Raw genomic sequence first — 25,258 nt, forward strand, 5'->3', positions numbered from 1 at the left:
GTGTAAACTACTTAAGTAAAAAATACTTTCAAGTACTACTTAAGTAGTTTTTGGGGGTATCTGTACTGTACTTTACTATTTATATTTTTGACTACTTTTACTTTTACTTCACTACATTCCTAAAGAAAATAATGTACTTTTAACTCCATACATTTTCCCTGACACCCTAAAGTACTTGTTACATTTTGAATGCTTAGCATAACAGGAAAATGGTCCAATTTGCGCAATTATCAAGAGAACATTTCTGTTGGAGTGTGCCCCTGGCTATCCGTAAATAAATAAAAAACAATAATATTACTTAAGTACATTTTAGCAATTATATTTACTTTTGATGCTTAAGTATATTTAAAACCAAATACTTTTAGACTTTTACTCAAGTAGTATTTTGCTGAGTGACTTTTACTTTTACTCGAGTCATTTTCTATTAAGGTATCTTTACTTTTACTCAAGTATGACAATTGGGTACTTTTTCCACCACTGGCCCTCTTGTTGTTAGTATTAAAACTAATTAAAATGAAGATTGTTGAAATTAATTATGCCTTCTCGAATTTGCCTGCATTCAGCACAATCAGCTGTCCATTTCCGATTGATTGTGCCGCAGCTGCTGCTTCAAGTTTCAGCACCACAATGTAAGTTACTTGAATCTGGCTTATTGTGAGGTCAATAACTAAAATAAATAGGCCTACATCATGGGAAAGAAGTCATGGGAAAGAAACATATTGTTTTTAATTAAATCTATTATAGCAGTAACAAACTACCAAAGTTGACCTCCGGTCCTCCTTCTCAACTTCCCGCTCTCCTTCTCAAACTGAACAGAACATAGGCTATAGGCTAGTCTGTTTTTCATGCTCAACAGGTTCCTGTGGGTATCAAGAATGGTCCACCACCCAAAGGACATCTGTGGGAAGCATTGGAGTCAACATGGGCCAGCATCCCTGTGGAACGCTTTTGACACCTTGTAGAGTCCATGCCCCAATGAATTGAGGCTGTTCTGAGGGCAAAAGGGGGTGCAACTCAATATTAGGAAGGTGTTAATGTTTTGTACACTCAGTGTATGTGTTACTGATAAAGACCCATTAAAGAGAACACTCCATGTGCTTTGGATTATATTCCATTCAAGGTCCCATAACATCCAATAAAGTTATGAACTAACGTATCGAATAGATCATTTCAAAAGTATATATTTACACAGTAAGACCAGTACATTAACAGCTCACAGTGTTATGGAGACGATGGACTGAACAGAATGGGAGATCTAAGCCGTTAAATATGGACTCTATTCCTTTAAGAGCAGAGTTTCTGCCCTGCAGTCAGTAAACAGTAGGTAGGGAGGGGCTTAAGAACTTCACTTTGCTAAAGTGAAACTAAACTGGAAACTTGAATGTTAAATAGGATTGATCTATTACACATTATAGAATCTATCCACACAGCTACAACTTCTGTAGTCTCCAGTCACTGGAACATTTTCCTGATCGTAAGAAGAGAACAAACAGTCAACACACATTGAGGTGAGTAGAGAGTAACAGAGAGAGAGAAGGAAAGATAATTATATTGTAACTTTTCTTTCTAAAAGCTTGATGTGAAGTAGACCTAGTCCCTTTTAGAATCAGAGTGGAAGACAGGCTGTGTTCACACAGGCAGCCCAATTCTGATATTTTTTCACTAATTAATCTTTTGACCAATCAGATCAGCTCTGAAAAAGATCTGATGTGAAAAGATCTGATGTGATAGGTCAAAAGACCAAATTGTGAAAAAAACATATCAGAACTGGGCTGCTTGTGTGAATGCAGACTCTCATCTCTAACATGTTGGCTCAACATTTCAAAATAGTCCCATTACAACTCAGAATGTTGAATACATTTCATTTGGACTTACTTTACCTGTTGTCCACTGATTGTGTCCTTATGCCAGAGGTAATCTGGAGACACAATATCCACAGGGAAGTGTTACTAGCCCGACTTTCAGTACGTTGGTCGGTATGGTTCTGTCAGGGGTTTGTAGTTTCAATACTGATCCAATTCGCACACAACGTAAACACTTGCGCAATATGTGAACAATGGCTGAGCGTAACCGAACCACAGACTGAACAGGGCCGACTTTTAATTTGCAGTAACATGCAAGCACTTCCAGCTGATTGCGAGGAAACAGCTTCGGTCGACAACGTTCAGCTATTGTTAACATATTGTGCATCAATTGCAATGCATCAGGAGATTGAAAATGCATACTGGAAATACAAACCGATTGAGCCATACTGTATACAGACCGGCTCCCCAAAAAGTTGGGTTAACAATACTTTCCTGTGGACATTTTATCTCCATCCCCTACCATCAAAAGCACCAACAGCATGGACAACTGTTAAAGTATGTTTTAAGTATAATTTTATTCAACATTCTGCTTATTTAACATTCTGGATTGTAGAGACTCTTGCATCTTTTTAGGGCGACTTCATTCAGACTGAATAGCCATAGGATAACCATGGTAACAGTCTGATGTTTTAGGCAAGATGTGAGGTGATAAACAGTGTATAGAAATTGTTTTATATCATGAACCCATATTAACACTCAGAATACATTTGTGTTTAATAAATAAATAACAGAGAAAGAAAACAATAGAATGATAAAACAATATATTTCAATCATATATATTATTTTCTTTGGTCTGTTTACAGCAATGGCTTCCTCCAGTATTCTCCTGTCTGAAGAGCAGTTCCAGTGCTCTATCTGTCTGGATGTGTTCACGGAGCCAGTCTCCATCCCATGTGGACACAACTACTGCAAGGCCTGTATCAGAGGATACTGGGACAGCACTGACCTGTGCCAGTGTCCAATGTGTAAGGATAAATTTGACAGAAGACCTGAGCTTCGTGTCAACACTTTCATTTCTGAAATGGCTGCTCAGCTCAAGAAGTTGGCTCCAGTTGAAGCCACACCCATCACCCCAAGACAAACCCAAACCACAACCCTCGTCAAATCTGGAGAAGTGCCATGTGATGTCTGCACTGATACTAAGCTCATGGCCCTGAAGTCCTGCCTGGTGTGTCTGGCCTCTTATTGTGAGACTCACCTGGAGCCTCATCAGATACTGGCGTCTTTCAAGAAACACAAGCTGATCAACCCTGTGGAGAACCTGGAAGACCGGGTGTGTAAGAAGCATGAAAGACCCATGGAGCTGTTCTGTAAGAGTGATCAGATGTGTGTGTGTCAGTTCTGCACTGAGACAGACCACAAGTCTCACAAGACTGTCCCCATAGAGGAAGAGTATGAAGAGAGGAAGACTCAGATGAGGAAGACTAAGGGTAAAGTTCAGAAGATGATCGAGGAAAAACTGCTGAAGGTTAAGGAGATCAAACAGGCAGTAGAGCTCAGCAAGATAGATGCAAAGAGAGAGATAGCAGACAGCGTGCAGATCTTTACTGCTCTAGTGCGCTCCATTGAGAGAAGCCAGGCTGAGCTCATTGAGGTGGTTGAGGAGAAGCAGAAAGCAGCAGAGAAGCGGGCTGAAGGGCTCATTGAAGAGCTGGAGCAGGAAATCACTGAGCTAAAGAGAGGAAGCACTGAGCTGGAGCAGCTGTCAGATATTGAGGACCACCTCCTCCTCCTTCAGAGCTCCCCATCTCTCTGTACCACCCTTCCACACACCAAGAACTGGTCTGAGATCTGTGTTCATAGCAGTGTGGGTGTGGGGACTCTGAGAAGAGTTATGTCTCAGCTGGAGGAGACACTCGGTAAAGAGATTGAAAATGTGTGTGTTGCTGATCTGAAGAGGATACAGCAGTGTACAGTGGATGTGAATCTGGACCCTGATACAGCGTATACCAAACTTATCCTGTCTAAGGACAGGAAACAAGTGAGATATGGAGACAAAAATCAGAATCTCCCTCCCAACCCAAAGAGGTTTGATTATTATACCCGTGTTTTAGGAAAGGATGGGTTCTCCTCAGGGAGATTCTACTATGAAGTTCAGGTGAAAGGGAGGACTTCGTGGGGTTTAGGAATGGCTAGAGAGTCCATCAACAGGAAGGGGGTGAATCTACTGAGTCTTGCAAATGGATACTGGGCTTTGAGGCTGAAGAATGGGGATGAGTATGAGGTTTGCACTGGTCCTGATGTCCCCCTCTCCCTGAGAGTGAAGCCCCAGAAGGTGGGGGTGTTTGTGGATTATGAGGAGGGCCAGGTCTCCTTTTACAATGTGGAGGCCAGGTCTCATATCTACTCGTACACTGGCTGCACCTTCACCGAGAGACTCTACCCATTCTTCTCTACAGGCTATCAACCTTCCAACACAACTCCTCTTATCATCTCTCCCATCAAGTCAGACTGAGTTTAGTGAACAGGGAATTCAGTCACACAGACACAAAGAATATGCACAATATGACTGTGTTTATATGTGTGCATTCATTAGAGAATATGTTTGTATATGTTATCAGTTTATTACATTGTATTATGATGAAATCTTCTCTGATATCATAACACTGTATATTACAATGAAAATGTAAAAGTTGTATCTTTGAGTACATGTGCCATTTTTCCCTCTGATTTACAAACTATGCATACATGCCCCTTATTCCTCATCTCACTGTTTGAATAGGGCATCAAATGTCAAACACACAGCACAGAGAGGCAGAAAGCTAGTTAAATGTGATGCTGACAATAACTTGTCACCTAGCTAACAGAGAACAATACTTTGGATGACATTCCACTCAAGGTCCCATAAACCCCTGTAGTTATCACCTAACATAATGAACAGACCATGCTAAAAGTGTTCTGAGAACATTTTCAACATGAAAAAAATACAACTGTGTTTTATACGGTCTCATGACTTATAACACCATGCCACACACACTCTCTCTCTCTCTCTCTCTCTCTCTCTCTCTCTCTCTCTCTCTCTCTCTCTCTCTCTGTCTCTCTCTCTCTCTCTCTCTCTCTCTCTCTCTCTCTCTCTCTCTATCTCTCTCTCTCGCTCTCTCTCTCTCTCTCTCTCTCTCTCTCTCTCTCTCTCTCTCTCTCTCTCTCTCTCTCTCTCTCTCTCTCTCTCTCTTTCTCTTTCTCTCTCTCCAATTAAATTAAATTTAAGGGCTTTATTAGCATGAGAAACCTATGTTTACATTGCCAAAGCAAGTGAAATAGATAATAAACAAAAGTGAAATAAACAATAAAAAATGAACAGTAAACATTACACTCACAAAAGTTCCAAAAGAATAAAGACATTTCAAATGTCATATTATGTCTATATACTGTGTTATAACGATGTGCAAATAGTTAAAGTACAAAAGGGAAAATAAATAAACATAAATATGGGTTGTATTTACAATGGTGTTTCTTCTTCACTGGTTGCCCTTTTCTTGAGGCAACAGGTCACATATCTTGCTGCCTTGATTGCACACTGTGGTATTTCACTCAATAGATATGGGAGTTTATCAAAATTGGATATGTTTTCAAATTCTTTGTGGGTCTGTGTAATCTGAGGGAAGTATGTGTCTCTAATATGGTCATACATTTGGCAGGAGGTTAGGAAGTGCAGCTCAGTTTCCACCTCATTTTGTGTGCAGTGTGCACATAGCCTGTCTTCTCTTGAGGGCCAGGTCTGCCTACTGCAGCCTTTCTCAATAGCAAGGCTATGCTCACTGAGTCTGTACATAGTCAAAGCTTTCCTTAATTCTGGGTCAGTCACAGTGGTCAGGTATTCTGTCACTGTGTACTCTTTGTTTAGGGCCAAATAACATTCTAGTTTGTTCCGTTTTTTTTGTTAATTCTTTCCAATCTGTCAAGTAATTATTTTTAAGTTTTCTCATGATTTGGTTGGGTCGAATTATGTTGCTGTCCTGGGGCTCTGTAGGGTCTATTTGTGTTTGTGAACAGAGCCCCAGGACCAGCTTGCTTAGGGGACTCTTCTCCAGGTTAATCTCTCAGTATGTGATGGCTTTGTTATGGAAGGTTTGGGAATCGCTTCCTTTTAGGTGGTTGAATTTAACATCTCTTTTCTGGATTTTGATAATTAGCGGGTATTGGCGTAATTCTGCTCTGCATGCATTATTTGGTGTTTTACGTTATACACAGAGGATATTATTTGCAGAATTCTGGCTGATGCAGTATTGCCATGCATCTCTCTCTCTCTCTCTCTCTCTCTCTCTCTCTCTCTCTCTCTCTCAGTAAACAGTACTGAGCAGGGAGGGGCATAGTAATGTGACTTTGCTGAAGTGAATCTAATGGAAACCTGAATGTTATGAACTGCCGCAATAAGCTGCCGCAAAACACTATATAGAATGACTCCAATAATCAAAGGACATTAATATTCTTCCACCTCAAGCATAAACATAACTGCAATGCATGAGGCATAGAAAATATTTAGTTTGGCTAGTTGCTAGCAATGGCGATGCATAAGCAATTACAATTTACAACTCAACAATAACTCAGATTACTTTATCCCCCCCAAACCCTCCCTGAACCCTTGAAAAAAAACAAGTGACCCCTCCTCTATACACTAAATAATAATGAAAACAAAGTGTATAGCAGAGAACATGTCTACTGTTTACCCTCACTTCTTGGACTGACCAGAGCATTAGGTATGCAGTTTTAGAAACTATTCTTCGTCCTGTGAGCATTACATGGCAACTGGGCTGCAGGACAGAATGTTATACAGTTGAAGTCGGAAGTTTACATACACCTTAGCCAAATAGATTTAAACTCAGTGTTTCACAATTTCTGACATTTAATCGTAGTAAAAATTCCCTGTCTTAGGTCAGTTAGGATCACCACTTTATTTTAAGAATATGAAATGTCTGAATAATAGTAGAGAGAATGATTTATTTCAGCTTTTATTTCTTTCATCACATTCCCAATGGGTCAGAAGTTTACATACACTCAATTAGTATTTGGTAGCATTGCCTTTAAATTGTTTAACTTGGGTCAAACGTTTCAGGTAGCCTTCCACAAGCTTCCCACAATAAGTTGGGTGAATTTTGGCCCATTCCTCCTGACAGAGCTGGTGTAACTGAGTCAGGTTTGTAGGCCTCCTTGCTCGCACACGCTTTTTCAGTTCTGCCCACAAATGTTCTATAGGATTGAGGTCAGGGCTTTGTGATGGCCACTCCAATACCTTGACTTTGTTGTCCTTAAGCCATTTTGCCACAACTTTGGAAGTATGCTTGGGGTCATTGTCCATTTGGAAGACCCATTTGCGACCAAGCTTTAACTTCCTGACTGATGTCTTGAGATGTTGCTTCAATATATCCTCATAATTTTCCTTCCTCATGATGCCATCTATTTTGTGAAGTGCACCAGTCCCTCCTGCAGCAAAGCACCCCCACAGCATGATGTTGCCACCCCCGTTCTTCACGGTTTGGCTGGTGTTCTTCGGCTTGCAAGTGCTCCCTTTTTCCTCCAAACATATCGATGGTCATTATGGCCAAACAGTTCTATTTTTGTTTCATCAGACCAGAGGACATTTCTCCAAAAAGTACGATCTTTGTCCCCATGTGCAGTTGCAAACTGTAGTCTGGCTTTTTAATGGCGGTTTTGGAGCAGTGACTTCTTCCTTGCTGAGCGGCCTTTCAGGTTATGTCGATATATAGGACTCGTTTTACTGTGGATATAGATACTTTTGTACCTGTTTCCTCCAGCATCTTCACAAGGTCCTTTGCTGTTGTTCTGGGATTGATTTGCACTTTTCGCACCAAAGTACGTTCATCTCTAGGAGACAGAACGCGTCTCCTTCCTGAGTGGTATGATGGCTGCGTGGTCCCATGGTGTTGATACTTGTGTACTATTGTTTGTACAGATGAACATGGTGCCTTCAGGCTTTTGTAAATTGCTCCCAAGGATGAACCAGACAAAAAAAGAAATCTGAGGTCTTGGCTGATTTCTTTTGATTTTCCCATGATGTCAAACAAAGAGGCACTGAGTTTGAAGGTAGGCCTTGAAATACATCCACAAGTATACCTCCAATTGACTCAAATGATGTCAATTAGCCTATCAGAAGCTTCTAAAGCCATGACATCATTTTCTGGAATTTTCCAAGCTGTTTAAAGGCACAGTCAACTTAGTGTATGAAAACTTCTGACCCACTGGAATTGTGATACAGTGAATTATAAGTGAAATAATCTGTCTGTAAACAATTGTTGGAAAGATTACTTGTGTCATGCACAAAGTAGATGTCCTAACCGACTTGCCAAAGCTATAGTTTGTTAACAATACATTTGTGGAGTGGTTGAAAAACGAGTTTTAATGACTCCAACCTAAGTGTATGTAAACTTCCGACTTCAACTGTAGGTCTGCAGACCACCGTGGACAAGACTAGCGGTGGAAAGATCTCCTTTATGGTAAAAGCATTGCATGAATCTATCATTGTATTTGCAGATCCGACAGAAAAATTGCCTTTTATAAACAATTCATGCAATTCTACCTAATTTTACATATTAGCAGAATAATTTTTTATACCACACAAATTAACAAAATTACAGGCTAAGAAATATAGGCCTATAGGTTCATCTTATAATATTTCTCCAATGCCAAATAAATGTGTTTTGTTTTCAACGAAACTGCTAATAATTAAATCTGAGACATCATTAGGAATCTGAGCATGGTACTTTCAAAAGTTAGGCCTACCTTTCCACCCCAGACAGATTGGGCCTACCGATGAAGAAAAATGGAAGCTAACTGCTGGCTAATCTTCTTCTGTAGCTTAACCCAACGAAAGAAGGTCACAAGTGTTTCCCTAAAAGCTGTCTGGGTTTAAACATATTCTATTGTACAGAAAGTGAATAGCTTAATCAATTGATTGTGACAGAGGAATTGACCGACAAATCTATGGATAAAGCAGACTATAGCCTACTTTCGTTTGTCAAACAGGTAAGCCTACCTCTTATTTCTTAAATAGGAAAAAATAGGATCCAACGCAAAGCCCTCTTCAGTTGTGTAAACTACTTAAGTAAAAAATACTTTCAAGTACTACTTAAGTAGTTTTTGGGGGTATCTGTACTGTACTTTACTATTTGTATTTTTGACTACTTTTACTTTTACTTCACTACATTCCTAAAGAAAATAATGTACTTTTAACTCCATACATTTTCCCTGACACCCTAAAGTACTTGTTACATTTTGAATGCTTGGCATAACAGGAAAATGGTCCAATTTGCGCAATTATCAAGAGAACATTTCTGTTGGAGTGTGCCCCTGGCTATCCGTAAATAAATAAAAAACAATAATATTTTTACAAATAATATAAGTACATTTTAGCAATTATATTTACTTTTGATGCTTAAGTATATTTAAAACCAAATACTTTTAGACTTTTACTCAAGTAGTATTTTGCTGAGTGACTTTTACTTTTACTTGAGTCATTTTCTATTAAGGTATCTTTACTTTTACTCAAGTATGACAATTGGGTACTTTTTCCACCACTGGCCCTCTTGTTGTTAGTATTAAAACTAATTAAAATGAAGATTGTTGAAATTAATTATGCCTTCTCGAATTTGCCTGCATTCAGCACAATCAGCTGTCCATTTCCGATTGATTGTGCCGCAGCTGCTGCTTCAAGTTTCAGCACCACAATGTAAGTTACTTGAATCTGGCTTATTGTGAGGTCAATAACTAAAATAAATAGGCCTACATCATGGGAAAGAAGTCATGGGAAAGAAACATATTGTTTTTAATTAAATCTATTATAGCAGTAACAAACTACCAAAGTTGACCTCCGGTCCTCCTTCTCAACTTCCCGCTCTCCTTCTCAAACTGAACAGAACATAGGCTATAGGCTAGTCTGTTTTTCATGCTCAACAGGTTCCTGTGGGTATCAAGAATGGTCCACCACCCAAAGGACATCTGTGGGAAGCATTGGAGTCAACATGGGCCAGCATCCCTGTGGAACGCTTTTGACACCTTGTAAAGTCCATGCCCCAACGAATTGAGGCTGTTCTGAGGGCAAAAGGGGGTGCAACTCAATATTAGGAAGGTGTTAATGTTTTGTACACTCAGTGTATGTGTTACTGATAAAGACCCATTAAAGAGAACACTCCATGTGCTTTGGATTATATTCCATTCAAGGTCCCATAACGTCCAATAAAGTTATGAACTAACGTATCGAATAGATCATTTCAATAGTATATATTTACACAGTAAGACCAGTACATTAACAGCTCACAGTGTTATGGAGACGATGGACTGAACAGAATGGGAGATCTAAGCCGTTAAATATGGACTCTATTCCTTTAAGAGCAGAGTTTCTGCCCTGCAGTCAGTAAACAGTAGGTAGGGAGGGGCTTAAGAACTTCACTTTGCTAAAGTGAAACTAAACTGGAAACTTGAATGTTAAATAGGATTGATCTATTACACATTATAGAATCTATAAATAGGATTGATCTATTACACATTATAGAATCTATCCACACAGCTACAACTTCTGTAGTCTCCAGTCACTGGAACATTTTCCTGATCGTAAGAAGAGAACAAACAGTCAACACACATTGAGGTGAGTAGAGAGTAACAGAGAGAGAGAAGGAAAGATAATTATATTGTAACTTTTCTTTCTAAAAGCTTGATGTGAAGTAGACCTAGTCCCTTTTAGAATCAGAGTGGAAGACAGGCTGTGTTCACACAGGCAGCCCAATTCTGATATTTTTTCACTAATTAATCTTTTGACCAATCAGATCAGCTCTGAAAAAGATCTGATGTGAAAAGATCTGATGTGATAGGTCAAAAGACCAAATTGTGAAAAAACATATCAGAACTGGGCTGCTTGTGTGAATGCAGACTCTCATCTCTAACATGTTGGCTCAACATTTCAAAATAGTCCCATTACAACTCAGAATGTTGAATACATTTCATTTGGACTTACTTTACCTGTTGTCCACTGATTGTGTCCTTATGCCAGAGGTAATCTGGAGACACAATATCCACAGGGAAGTGTTACTAGCCCGACTTTCAGTACGTTGGTCGGTATGGTTCTGTCAGGGGTTTGTAGTTTCAATACTGATGCAATTCGCACACAACGTAAACACTTGCGCAATATGTGAACAATGGCTGAGCGTAACCGAACCACAGACTGAACATAGCCGACTTTTAATTTGCAGTAACAGGCAAGCACTTCCAGCTGATTGCGAGGAAACAGCTTCGGTCGACAACGTTCAGCTATTGTTAACATATTGTGCATCAATTGCAATGCATCAGGAGATTGAAAATGCATACTGGAAATACAAACCGATTGAGCCATACTGTATACAGACCGGCTCCCCAAAAAGTTGGGTTAACAATACTTTCCTGTGGACATTTTATCTCCATCCCCTACCATCAAAAGCACCAACAGCATGGACAACTGTTAAAGTATGTTTTAAGTATAATTTTATTCAACATTCTGCTTATTTAACATTCTGGATTGTAGAGACTCTTGCATCTTTTTAGGGCGACTTCATTCAGACTGAATAGCCATAGGATAACCATGGTAACAGTCTGATGTTTTAGGCAAGATGTGAGGTGATAAACAGTGTATAGAAATTGTTTTATATCATGAACCCATATTAACACTCAGAATACATTTGTGTTTAATAAATAAATAACAGAGAAAGAAAACAATAGAATGATAAAACAATATATTTCAATCATATATATTATTTTCTTTGGTCTGTTTACAGCAATGGCTTCCTCCAGTATTCTCCTGTCTGAAGAGCAGTTCCAGTGTTCTATCTGTCTGGATGTGTTCACGGAGCCAGTCTCCATCCCATGTGGACACAACTACTGCAAGGCCTGTATCAGAGGATACTGGGACAGCACTGACCTGTGCCAGTGTCCAATGTGTAAGGAGAAATTTGACAGAAGACCTGAGCTTTGTGTCAACACTTTCATTTCTGAAATGGCTGCTCAGCTCAAGAAGTTGGCTCCAGTTGAAGCCACACCCATCACCCCAGGACAAGTCCAGACAACAACCCTTGCCAAACCTGGAGAAGTACCATGTGACGTCTGCACTGAGGGGGAGCACAAGGCCCTGAAGTCCTGCCTGGTGTGTCTGGCCTCTTACTGTGAGACTCACCTGGAGCCTCATCATAGAGTGGCTTCTTTCAAGAAACACAAGCTGATCAACCCTGTGGAGAACCTGGAAGACAGGGTGTGTAAGAAGCATGAGAGACCCCTGGAGCTGTTCTGTAGGAGAGACCAGACATGTGTGTGTCAGTTCTGCACTGAGGCAGACCACAAGACTCACAAGACTGTCTCCATAGAGGAAGAGTATGGAGAGAGGAAGGCTCGGATGGGGAAGACTAAGGGTAAAGTTCAGAAGATGATCCAGGAGAGACTGCAGAAGGTTAAGGAGATTGAACAGGCAGTAGAGCTCAGCAAGAGAGATGCAGAAAAAGAGATAGTAGACAGTGTGCAGATCTTCACTGCTCTAGCGCGCTGTATTGTGAGAAGCCAGTCTGAGCTCATTGAGGTGGTTGAGAAGAAGCAGAATGCAGCAGAGAAGCGGGCTGAAAGGTTAATTGAAGAGCTGGAGCAGGAAATCACTGAGCTAAAGACTAGAAGCACTGAGATAGAGCAGCTCTCATTTATTGAAGACCACCTCCTACTCCTCCTCCAGAGCTCCCCATCTATCTGCACCCTTCCTCAAACCAAGACCTGGTCTGATATCAGTGTTCACAGCGGTCTGGGTGTGGGGACTGTGAGGAGAACTGTGTCTCAGCTGCAGGAGACACTCAATAAAGAGATGGAGAAGTTTCCTAAAGTCAAGCTGAAGAGGATGCAGCAGTGTGCAGTGGATGTGACTCTGGACCCTGATACAGCATGTCCTCATCTCATCCTGTCTGAAGACAGGAAACAAGTGAGATATGGCGACATAAAGCTAAATCTCCCTGCTAACCCAGAGAGGTTTAGTTCTAATCCCCGTCTTTTAGGAAAGGACGGTTTCTCCTCTGGGAGTTTCTACTATGAGGTGCAGGTGAAGGGGAAGTCTAGGTGGATTTTAGGAGTGGCTAGTGAGTCCATCAACAGGAAGGATTGTGATGTATCACCGAGTCCTGTAGATGGATACTGGACTGTGGGGCAGTGGAATATAAATGAATACAAGGCTTACGCTGGGCCTTGGGTGAACCTCTCCCTGAGAGAGAAGCCCCAGAAGGTGGGGGTGTTTGTGGATTATGAGGAGGGTGAGGTCTCCTTTTATGATGTGGAGGCCAGGTCTCATATCTACTCTTTCACTGGCTACACCTTCACTGACAGACTCTACCCATTATTCTCAACAGGCACGAATACTCATGGTGATAACTCAGCTCCACTTATCATCTCTACCATCAAGTCTGACTGAGTGAACAGGGAACTCAGTCACAGGGAATCACAGCAATATGCCTTATTCAATGTGTTGATATTTCTTCCTGCGATAGAGAATTTTTGTTTTAGTACTTATTAGTTGATCAGATTTTAGAATGAAGAATGCTTTTCTTATGTCCTAGTACTGTATTACAATGTACATTAAAAAAGTATTGCCTGTGAGTCTTTGTACTGTTTTTTTTTTATGACTACTCCTGCTTATTCGTCCTCTCACTTTAAGTGAGATCACATGTCAAACACACACAGCATACACAGATGAAGAGGGAGTTTCAGATGGTGCAGTGATACTGATAATGACCCATCATCAAGCTAAAAGTACAATGCTTCTTGGATTTAACCTATCCAACCTCTAGGATAACCTATAAAGTCCCATACAGTGATCCTTAAAGTAATAACGCTCTCTCTGTCTTCTCCTCTCTCACCCCCTCTCTCTCTCTTTCAGTGGGATGAGGTCAGTGTCCTGGATGACCGGGGAAAACTCATCCGGACCTTCGAGGTCTGCAATGTCAACCAGAACCCCCGTCTCCAGGACAACTGGCTGGCCACGCCCTTCCTCTTCCGCTTCTCGGCACCACGGGTCTTTGTGACGCTGCGTTTCTCCGTGCGGGACTGTGCCAGTCTGCGCTCGCCCTCGCCCTCTTGCCGCGAGACGCTCATCCTCTACTACAAACAGGCCGACTCACAGAGAGAGCTGGAGAGGACATGGGTTGCAGAGGTAGGGCAGAAAGACTACACTTCCCATCATGCCAATAATATCCCACCTTCTTATTGTAGGTGTAATGCCACATTCACGTGCTTGGCGGAACATCCTTTTTCCTAGTTGTGATGTCGGAAATAAGACTTTGTTTCATTCATGTGCTTTTTGGTCGGAACAATGCTTCAACCAGATAAGATTTTAGCTAGCTTGATAAACTGACGTTGCTAATAATGAAGTTAGCTAGCTTGCTTAACACTGACAATATGGTCAAACTAGCTACATTATCCATATTGATAAGGTTGTAGTTGTAGTTATGACATAACAGCCATTCCTGAACCTGACTCCAAAAGCAAGCCACCGATGGACGGGACCAGAAAATATGTTGTATTGATTCTGTTTCCTCATGTCTACACAAGGCTGACTGTTCAATGCCCCATATATTGAGTATTTTATATAATAGCTTACATTAAAATTAATTAATTGATGTGTCAATTGTTGTTTTATATGTCAGTTCATAGACCCGATGCCAAGGTATTGGGACATCAATAACGGACTAGAATTTTATATGGTATTGCTGTCAAATCTTTTTACACTAAGTGAAACTGATAAATTTTTCGATTTATACTAAGCATTTTAAGCAATTTATGATTTTTAATGGGTTCAAATTCAAAACAATAGTCTTTAAGCAATTGTCTCTTCCCATGGTATTTATAGTTTCTAAAAACATCTGTCAAGACGTATAGCATAAAGACTACATTTCCCAATATCCCATTTTGGTAATATGTAGTTCTGCATACTCCAAAAAGCATGTTCCAAAAACAAGGAAATAATGTTGCTTTGGTTTGCCATAACATTCCTCTCATTCTCATCCCCCTCAATCTCATTAAATAAACTACATTTCCCATCTCACATCGGTGCTTTGTAGTTCCTACTCTCAGGGCTTGTGGTTTCCAGTGGAGAGCAGTTACAGAGCTGTTTTGCCGATAGAGTGCTGAGCTCTTGTTGCGTCAGCGTGTCGTGTGCTTCTCTCACAGAGGGAAGGATGCAGTATTTGTGGATGAATACATTTCTCCTTGGGGAAAGTTAGATGCTGTTTAAAAATGCAAATAAGAGCCTGATGAGTGAAGTATAGAGGAATGTAGAGTGTGGAGCAGCAGGAAGGCCAGGAGTCTGAGTCTCTGGGGAAAGTTAGCACGGTTACCTTGAAACTCTCTGGGGAAAGTTAGCACGGTTACCATGAAACTCTCTGGGGAAACTTAGCACGGTTACCTTGAAACTCTCTGGGGAAAGTTAGCACGGTTACCTTGAAACTCTCTGGGGAAACTTAGCACGGTTACCTTGAAACTCTCTGGGGAAAGTTAGCACGGTTACCTTGGAACTCTCTGGGGAAAGTTAGCACGGTTACCTTGAAACTCTCTGGGGAAACTTAGCACGGTTACCTTGAAACTCTCTGGGGAAAGTTAGCACGGTTACCTTGAAACTCTCTGGGGAAAGTTAGCACGGTTACCTTGAAACTCTCTGGGGAAAGTTAGCACGGTTACCTTGAAACTCTCTGGGGAAACTTAGCACGGTTACCTTAACTCTCTGGGGAAACTTAGCACGGTTACCTTGAAACTCTGGGGAAAGTTAGCACGGTTACCTTGGAACTCTCTGGGGAAAGTTAGCATGGTTACCTTGAAACTCTCTGGGGAAACTTAGCACGGTTACCTTGAAACTCTCTGGGGAAAGTTAGCACGGTTACCTTGGAACTCTCTGGGGAAAGTTAGCACGGTTACCTTGAAACTCTCTGGGGAAAGTTAGCACGGTTACCTTGAAACTCTCTGGGGAAAGTTAGCACGGTTACCTTGAAACTCTCTGGGGAAAGTTAGCACGGTTACCTTGAAACTCTCCGGGGAAAGTTAGTACGGTTACCTTGAAACTCTCTGGGGAAAGTTAGCACGGTTATCTTGGAACTCTCTGGGGAAACTTAGCACAGTTACCTTGAAACTCTCTGGGGAAAGTTAGCACGGTTACCTTGAAACTCTCTGGGGAAAGTTAGCACGGTTACCTTGAAACTCTGGGGAAAATTAGATTAGATTAAAACACAGACTGTCACTGGTCCGCGACTGTTTTATATTTGACTCAATTAGTACCCTCAGAGCTAACTAACTGTTGTATTCTGTTAAATACTTTAATCAACTGTTACATACTCTTTATCTTCTCCTTCTCCCTAATCCTTCGCTTTTTCATGATCTTTCTCTCTCATCCCCCTCTCCTCCCCTCCATCCCCCCCCTCCCCCCAGCCGTCCAGTGGAGAGAAGGACACGAGGGAGGGCTGGGTGAAGATTGACACCATAGCAGCAGATAAGAGTTTCACCAAGGTGGAGCCCAGCCTGCCTCACCAGTACCAACCAGACCGCTACCGACGGGTCAATATCAAGACTCGCAGCTTCGCTCCGCTCACACGCAATGGGTACTGTATGAGAACATTTGAAACAAATTCATGACAAATTCCCATATTCAAACCATGCTCATCACTTGTGACAAAAAGTCCTTTGCCACCTTGTAGGCAATAGTGTATGCTAACTAACACACCTAAATCCACACTGTCACCTATCTAGTGGTCCTTCAATCCTGATAATAAGTTAACATGTTATGACCCTTGACCCCTGTTTCAGATTCGTTCTGGCCATCGTCGACAGCGGCGCATGCGTCTCTCTCATGGGTGTGTCCATCTTCTACCGCCGCTGCCCGGCAACCAATCTCTATCTTGCTTCCTATCCGGCCACACCCTCAGGGGCAGAGCCTACTGCCCTGGTCCCTGTGACTGGAACTTGTGTTCCCCACAGCCAAGCACAAGGAGGCTCCGCCCCTCGCATGCACTGCAACGCAGAAGGTGACTGGATGGTGCCGGTGGGCGGGTGCATCTGTGAAGAGGGATACGAGCCCAGTCAAAACGGATCTGCCTGCTTAGGTGAGTCCCAATGTAAACATTAATATCAACAAAGTTAGGTATACTTTTTGAAACTTAAATCACACACACACACACTAAAATGTCAAAGGACCAACAATATCTAACAATATCTAAAGTTTTGGCCTCCTCTCCCCCTTCCTGTCAATTTTCCTGTCAGTTCTCCTGTCCCCCCTCCTGTCAGTTCACCTGTCCCCCTCCTGTCAGTTCTCCTTTCCCCCCTCCTGTCAGTTCTCCTGTCCCCCCACCTGTCAGTTCTCTTGCCCCCCCTCCTGTCAGTTCTCCTCTCCCCCTTCCTGTCCATTTTCCTGTCAGTTCTCCTGTCTCCCCTCCTGTCAGTTCAAATGTCCCCCCTCCTGTTAGTTCTCCTGTCCCCCCTCCTGTCAGTTCACCTGTCCCCCTCCTGTCAGTTCTCCTTTCCCCCCTCCTGTCAGTTCTCCTATCCCCCCCTTGTCAGTTCTCTTGTCCCCCCTCCTGTCAGTTCTTCTGTCAGTTCTCCTGTCCCCCCTCCTGTCAGTTCTCCTGTAAGTTCTCCTGTCCCCCCTCCTGTCAGTTCTCCTGTCAGTTCTCCTGTCCCCCCTTCTGTCAGTTCTCCTGTCAGTTCTCCTGTCCCCCCTTCTGTCAGTTCTCCTGTCAGTTCTCCTGTCCCCCCTCCTGTCAGTTCTCCTGTCCCCCCTCCTGTCAGTTCACCTGTCCCCCCTTCTGTCAGTTCTCCTGTCCCTCCTCCTATCAGTTCTCCTGTCCCCCCTCCTGTCAGTTCTCCTGTCCCCTCTCCTGTCAGTTCACCTGTCCCCTGTGTCACTAACTGTCTGGATCAATATGAGATGGAACTGCTGCCGTCTGCCACTCTGATCACTGGCCCAACTTGAATGAGAGGACAGGGGGAGGAGGGCAGGGATGGACAATGGCCCTGTGCAGTGTGCTTGTGTATGTGTTTCGTGTGTGTGTGTGGGGGGGGGGGGTTATGATGGACAAATGTTTTATGAGACTGTGTCAACAACATCCTACATAAATGAATATGTGTTTATGTCTGGGAGCATAAGTAGGAGATGAGGGCTTTGTGTTGTGTTCTGTCTCTGTGTTGGTGTTTTCACTGGAGAAGCAGGAAGGGAGCAGAGCTCAGGGGAATAAGAGACAGCTTGTCAGACCAAGTGCTCAACTACTGCTTCAACTAGTCCCACTTGACCCAGTGTGTTAGCACAGAGGAGGAGAGGAACACTCTCTCTCTCTCTCTCTCTCACTCACTCACTCACTCACTCACTCACTCACTCACTCACTCACTCACTCACTCACTCACTCACTCACTCACTCACTCACTCACTCACTCACACACACACACACACACACACACACACACACACTACAGGGACATGGACACTACACCACAGTCTGTGTCAGTGTGCACCCTGAAGGAGTAAAGGGTTCAATCTTCACTGGGTGGGGGTCAACGAGAAAGATACGTTTTGGAGAAATCTCAAGAAATACATCATGGAATATCAAGAGACGGAGGAGGGAAAGAGAGAGGGAGAGAGAGAGGAGGGGGGATAGAGAGAGAGGAGGGGGGATAGAAAGAGTGGAGGGGGAGAGAGAGAGGGGAGGGAGAGAGAGAGGGGAGGGGGAAACAGAGAGGGAGAGAGAGAGAGAGGAGGGGAATAGAGAGAGGGGAGGGGGAGAGAGTGGGAGGAGGGGAGGAGAGAGAGAGGGAGGAGGGGGGGAGAGAGAGAGAGGGGGGGGAGAGAGGAGGGAAAGAGAGAGTGAGAGAGGAGGGGGGATAGAGAGAGGGGAGGGGAGGGGAGATAGAGAGGAGGGGGATAGAGAGAGGGGAGGGGGAAAGAGAGAGGAGGGGGGATAGAGAGAGGGGAGGGGGAGAGAGAGAGGAGGGGGGATAGAGAGAGGGGAGGGGGATAGAGAGAGGGGAGGGGGAAAGAGAGAGGAGGGGGGATAGAGAGAGGGGAGGGGGAAAGAGAGGGGAGGGGGGATAGAGAGAGGGGAGGGGGAAAGAGAGAGGAGGGGGGATAGAGAGAGGGGAGGGGGAAAGAGAGAGGAGGGGGGATAGAGAGAGGGGAGGGGGAAAGAGAGAGGAGGGGGAGAGAGAGAGGAGGGGAGGGGGAGAGAGAGAGGAGGGGGAGAGAGAGAGGGGAGGGGGAAAGAGAGAGGAGGGGGGATAGAGAGAGGGGAGGGGGAAAGAGAGAGGAGGGGGAGAGAGAGAGGAGGGGAGGGGGAGAGAGAGAAGGAGAAGGGAAAGAGAGATGTGACACATTTAGGTCATAGTGATGTAATGGCCACTCGTCTGTGAACAAGTGACAGAAACCACATCGAGAGAGAGAGCGAGAGAGAGGGAAAGAGAGAGGGGATAAGTGGACACAAGTTAATGACTCAAGGAATTGAGCAAGCAGAAAGTCTGAGGAAAGTAAGGACACAGAGAGAGGGGGAAGGGGTATTGACTGAGATGTGGAGAGCAGGAGCCTGTGTGGTGTGGTTGTGTGTGCTTGTTTGTTTGTCTGTTCCTACACTCTTAGATAAAAGGGTTCCAAAAGGGTTATTCGGCTGTCCCCATAGGAGAACCCCTTTTGTTTCCAGGGAGAACCCTTTTTGGTTCCACGTAGAACCGTTTTGGGTTCCACGTAGAACCCTCTGTGGAAAGGGTCCTACATGGAACCCAAAAGGGTTCTACCTGGAACCGAAAGGGTTCTACTTGGAACCAAACAGGGTTCTTCAAAGGGTTCTCCTATGGGGACAGCAAAATAACCATTTTAGTTTTTTTTCTAAGAGTGTGTGTGTGTGTGTGTGTGTGTGTGTGTGTGTGTGTGTGTGTGTGTGTGTGTGTGTGTGTGTGTGTGTGTGTGTGTGTGTGTGTGTGTGTGTGCGTGTTTGTTTGTGTCTGTCTCTATGTGTGTGTGTGTGTTATCCCTGGACTGTTGACATTTGAAGGTCCAGTCCAGCAGTTCTCTGTGGGGCTATCTGCTACCCTCTCCTCCACAGGCCAGGGCTGGTCAGGGGCCTCCCAGTCCCAAGCTAGCTAACAGCTTCATTAATACTGCTGCTCTGTACCAAGTCAACTGTGAAATGTCTTCATGCTCTAATGGCTTACATCTGGGCTCTCTCCACCACTCACACGGTTTGTCCCACTTTGATTGATATTTACTGACAAATAACCACTCCAACTCTGTGGCTTGGCCTCCCAGATAGGGCTAAACAGATCACAAAGAGTGGGAGCCCCACCCACGCAGGGTTTTTTGTGTTCTAATTATTCTGTGATTATACTTAGTTGATCAGGTCATTGACTAATGATGTGGATGTGACGTCATGTCGTTGTTGTCCCTGTTTGGTCATTTGGATGAAAAAACTGATAGCTGAGACGGTCACTGTGGTCGCTGTGGGTTTTTATTCTACATAGTCTCTGAGGCTCTTGTATAAATATCTGTGTAGACTCCAAGAACTCAGTTGTACGGCTCTAAGGGGGTTCAAGACACATTCAAGATCGGAACTGATGAATGATATGTTCATTCAGCAAAAGCTGTAATCCAAATGGATTTAGAGTTAAGCTATTCATTAGAAGTGACCTGTGCTGGAATTAAACCCACAACCGCTTGGTGTTACAAGCGCCATCCATGCTCTAACCAGCTCAGTCATCAGAACCACTAACTCCTCTCAGATCCTCTAGTGATGACAGGGAACAGAGCAGGAGACAAGCAGCGCTCTGTTCTCTGCTAAGCAGAAGACCTACACTAGATGTTTTCTCCGTTGACGTTTGCGTCTCCAGAGAGAGAGAGAGAGAAAGCGTATGCTCAGCCGAAGCACGACTGAGCATGAGACACAATTACACCTGTTCACCCAGACATGAAACAGCCATTTTACATCATGGGGCTTCCTAAGGAGGTCCACATCAGTTTTATGTCACATTGTTCCCTTAACACTGATGATATATATTCCTCAACACAGTTCCCTTAACAATGATGATATATATTCCTTAACAGTGTTCCCTTAACAATGATATATATATATTCCTTAAGACAGTTCCCTTAACACTGATGAAATACAGTATGTATTCCTTAACACAGATCCCTTAACAACACTGATAAAATATGTTCCTCAACACTTAAGATTTCTTAGGAATATTTATTTATCTTTAGTATCTCACCTGGATTGTGGTTGCTCTGGTGAATTTCATTTGCCCAGGACTACGGACGAATATACATCACAGTGTTTTTTTGAGATGTAAATGATTGTGCAATGTCCCTGTTTACTAAATCATGTAATATTAAATCACATGGGTCTAATATTTAGAGCTCTTAAGAAGGTGCCATTGAAGATATTTGAATGTGTATGGGGCTGTCCTGATTTAATTCGAACCCTGGGGCAAGATATCGTGGGAATTATGAACACGGTGAGAGAGTGCCCTAGTGTGGACTATTGGATTGGAGTGGACAATGGGTTAGTAGAATATTGGATTTGCTTGACACGTTATGCAAGGTGAATGTTCCATAGATGTATGTAATGACCTAGGGTGTATTCATCATGGGGACCATGTGACTCTCCAGGGATTCTGGATAGGCTGCTAGTACTATTAGGAGTGACTCATCGTATGGCTTGTGTCCCATTGGTTTATGTCATATACGTAGGCTTATATTTTGGTATACTGTCTGATTTGTGTGTTACATTGCTTGCTCAATTGGTTTAATGTCACGTTCGTTGAATGACGGGTCAGACCAAGGCGCAGCGTGATATGCGTACATGTTTATTAACGTAATAAACAACACAACAAAACAACAACGGAAACGAAACGTGAAATCCAAGGTAGTACAGAACAACAAACCTTATACGGAACAAGATCCCACAACAAGACAGTGCCAATAGGCTGCCTAAGTATGGTCCCCAATCAGAGACAACGAGCGACAGCTGCCTCTGATTGGGAACCACACCGGCCAACATAGAACTAGACATACTAGATCCTATACATAGAAAAGGCACAACAAGAAATATACACACCCTGACTCAACATATAAGCGTCCCCTGAGTCAGGGCGTGACATTTAAAACCAATTGCTATTGACTGTCTTGTAAGTGTTAGGAACCTGATGTTTCATATCATTAAGCTTAGTATACACGCTTAGAAAAAAAAAGGTACTATCTAGAACATAAAAGGGTTCTGCGGCTGTCCCCATAGGAGAACCCTAAAGAAGAACCATTTTTGGTTCCAGGTAAAACCCTTTTTGTTCCAGGTAGAACTCTTTTGGGTTCATGTAGAACCTTTTCCACGGAGGGTTCTACATGGAACCCAAAAAAGTTATACCTGGAACCAATGAGGGTTCTCCCTGGAAACAAAAAGGGTTATCCTATGGGGACAGCCAAAGAACCCTTTTGGAACCCTTTTTTCTGAGTGTACTTTAGCTGTTTGATCTGCGTTATGTTATATGTCTAGGAAAGATCTTTCTCCAGGTCATGTAACCCCATGTTGATATTATGACAGTAAGTACTGGAGCTATCTGATATGACCTGGATAGTGTTAAATGTTCAGACCTGTTTATCTGAGACTGTTTTTATATGAGACTGAGTGTAACCAGGGCTTAAAGGGACATGGAGCAGATTAGAACATGTTATTACGATTCAATATGCATTTCCTGGACAAACGTCTCTAACTATAGAATGTCACAGATGTACAGTGGAGAGATGGAGAGAGAGGGAGGAGAGGCTAGAGATAGACAGACGGGAGGAGAGGCTACAGATAGACAGACGGGAGGAGAGGCTACATATAGACAGACGGGAGGAGAGGCTACAGATAGACAGACGGGAGGAGAGGCTACAGATAGACAGACGGGAGGAGAGGCTAGAGATAGACAGACGGGAGGAGAGGCTAGAGATAGACAGACGGGAGGAGAGGCTAGAGATAGACAGACGGGAGGAGAGGCTACAGATAGACAGACGGGAGAGAGGGAGGAGAGGCTAGAGATAGACAGACGGGAGAGAGGGAGGAGAAGCTAGAAAGAGACAGAAGGGAATAAGACATTTGCTCATGGAACCATGTGTATTCATGTCTCCTGTGTGTGGCTGCATCTGCGCTAGGACAAGTCTGTCTGTGTGTGTGTGTGTGTGTGTGTGTGTGTCAGATTAGAATGCTGGGAGCAAAAGAGAGAATGAGCACATAAGAGAGAGATAGCGGGAGAGAGGGCAGAGAGAGAGAGAGAGAGGGAGAGAGAAGGAGAAATTGGGTCAGTGATCTAAATACCAAATTCCATGTCAACGGCAAATTATACACTTCATTGCTATCTCTCTCTCTCTCTCTCTCTCTCTCTCTCTCTCTCTCTCTCCCTTTGTTTCTGCTTATTATTCTCTTTTGGTTCATTCCAATATTTCTCTCTTTTTGTCTTTAGCTCTCTTTTTCTCTGCTCTCTGTCCCTCTCTGCCACCATTTCAGTCCCATCCCCCTTTCCTTTCTACATCCCTCTAACCCTCTCTCTCTCTCTCTCTCTCTCTCTCTCTCGCTCTCTCTCTCTCTCTCCCTCTCTCTCTCTCTCTCTCTCTCTCTCTCTCTCTCTCTCTCTCTCTCTCTCTCTCTTTCCCTCGCTCTCTATTATTTTATTTATTCTCTCCTTCCCCCTCTCTCCCCCTCTCTCTCTTGGTCACTGTTAATGCACTGCAGTGTCCACTGCTGTTTGTTCATGTGTGTTTATTATTAACTTATGTTCCTCCCCCATCCTCTATACCTTTAATACCTACCTCTCTCTCCCTGTTCCTCCCCCATCCTCTATACCTTTAGTACCTACCTCTCTCTCCCTGTTCCTCCCCCATCCTCTATACCTTTAGTACCTACCTCTCTCTCCCTGTTCCTCCCCCATCCTCTATACCTTTAGTACCTACCTCTCTCTCTCTCCCTGTTCCTCCCCCATCCTCTATACCTTTAGTACCTACCTCTCTCTCTCCCTGTTCCTCCCCCATCCTCTATACCTGTAGTACCTACCTCTCTCTCTCTCCCTGTTCCTCCCCATCCTCTATACCTTTAGTACCTACCTCTCTCTCTCCCTGTTCCTCCCCCATCCTCTATACCTTTAGTACCTCTCTCTCTCTCTCCCTGTTCCTCCCCCATCCTCTATACCTTTAATACCTACCTCTCTCTCCCTGTTCCTCCCCCATCCTCTATACCTTTAGTACCTACCTCTCTCTCCCTGTTCCTCCCCCATCCTCTATACCTTTAATACCTACCTCTCTCTCCCTGTTCCTCCCCCATCCTCTATACCTTTAATACCTACCTCTCTCTCCCTGTTCCTCCCCCATCCTCTATACCTTTAGTACCTACCTCTCTCTCTCCCTGTTCCTCCCCCATCCTCTATACCTGTAGTACCTACCTCTCTCTCTCCCTGTTCCTCCCCCATCCTCTATACCTTTAGTACCTACCTCTCTCTCTCCCTGTTCCTCCCCCATCCTCTATACCTTTAGTACCTCTCTCTCTCTCTCCCTGTTCCTCCCCCATCCTCTATACCTTTAATACCTACCTCTCTCTCCCTGTTCCTCCCCCATCCTCTATACCTTTAGTACCTACCTCTCTCTCCCTGTTCCTCCCCCATCCTCTATACCTTTAATACCTACCTCTCTCTCCCTGTTCCTCCCCCATCCTCTATACCTTTAGTACCTACCTCTCTCTCCCTGTTCCTCCCCCATCCTCTATACCTTTAGTACCTACCTCTCTCTCTCCCTGTTCCTCCCCCATCCTCTATACCTTTAGTACCTACCTCTCTCTCTCCCTATTCCTCCCCATCCTCTATACCTTTAGTTCCTTCCTCTCTCTCTTTCTCTCTCCCTGTTCCTCTCCCACCCTCCCTCTCTCTCCCCTCTCCCTCTCCCAGCCCCCACTCCCACCCTCTCACACCCTCCCTCCCTCCTCCTTCCCTCAGTATAGTGAGTGGTAATGTAAAGACATGCGTGCCTCTAGTTCATAATAGATATACGCTGTATTAACCCTCCATTGTGTGGAAACAGAGGGATGGTGGATGGAGGGAGAGGGGGATGCAGACAGAGGAAGGGGCAGAGGGCAGGAGAGGGAGCAGTAATAGAAGCTGTGTGATTGGCTGATAGGGGCGGAGGGGATGGTGAATAGAAAGTGAAGGTTATCGTTGACAATCATAACAGCGCAGGGAAGTTTTGTAGCAAAGTCGTGTTCCGTGTCACAGCCGTATAGAACACGTCTGGTAATGTGTGCCAGAGGCATGAAAGATGGATGGAACAATTCCCTTCTCTCTCCACTCCTCTACCAGTCCTTCTTCTCTCTCTTTCTGTGTCTCACATTCCACCCTCTATTCCCACTAAAACT

At 43.7% G+C, this 25,258-nt stretch overlaps 2 protein-coding genes across 2 annotated transcripts in view; both read left to right on the forward strand.

Moving 5' to 3' along the window:
- The first annotated feature begins 1,419 nt into the window (after positions 1-1,419).
- LOC311139347 (uncharacterized protein) lies at positions 1,420-13,370 on the forward strand. The gene is made up of 4 exons (XM_084174220.1): positions 1,420-1,508; positions 2,669-4,310; positions 4,402-4,412; positions 11,624-13,370. The coding sequence occupies exons 2-4, from the start codon at positions 2,671-2,673 to the stop codon at positions 13,282-13,284; spliced, it is 3,312 nt and encodes a 1,103-aa protein (XP_084030346.1). The 5' UTR covers positions 1,420-1,508; positions 2,669-2,670; the 3' UTR covers positions 13,285-13,370.
- Positions 13,371-13,562: 192 nt separating this feature from the next.
- Positions 13,563-25,258, forward strand: part of LOC311139348 (ephrin type-B receptor 5-like) — a gene marked incomplete at its 5' end in the record, with an annotated part of 29,479 nt that continues 17,783 nt past the window's right edge. Inside the window, 4 exons of the mRNA XM_084174221.1 lie at positions 13,563-13,583; positions 13,750-14,022; positions 16,287-16,456; positions 16,662-16,957. Coding sequence (XP_084030347.1) covers positions 13,563-13,583; positions 13,750-14,022; positions 16,287-16,456; positions 16,662-16,957 — 760 coding nt within the window. The remainder of the gene's footprint in view (positions 13,584-13,749; positions 14,023-16,286; positions 16,457-16,661; positions 16,958-25,258) is intronic.

The sequence above is a fragment of the Coregonus lavaretus genome (assembly GCF_964263955.1).
Source record: "Coregonus lavaretus genome assembly, chromosome: 13".
Classification (NCBI taxonomy): domain Eukaryota; kingdom Metazoa; phylum Chordata; class Actinopteri; order Salmoniformes; family Salmonidae; genus Coregonus; species Coregonus lavaretus.

Coding starts and splice junctions, on each gene's coding strand:
- LOC311139347 (XM_084174220.1), top strand. CDS start 2,671: ATGGCTTCCTCCAGTATTCTCCTGTCTGAAGAGCAGTTCCAGTGCTCT.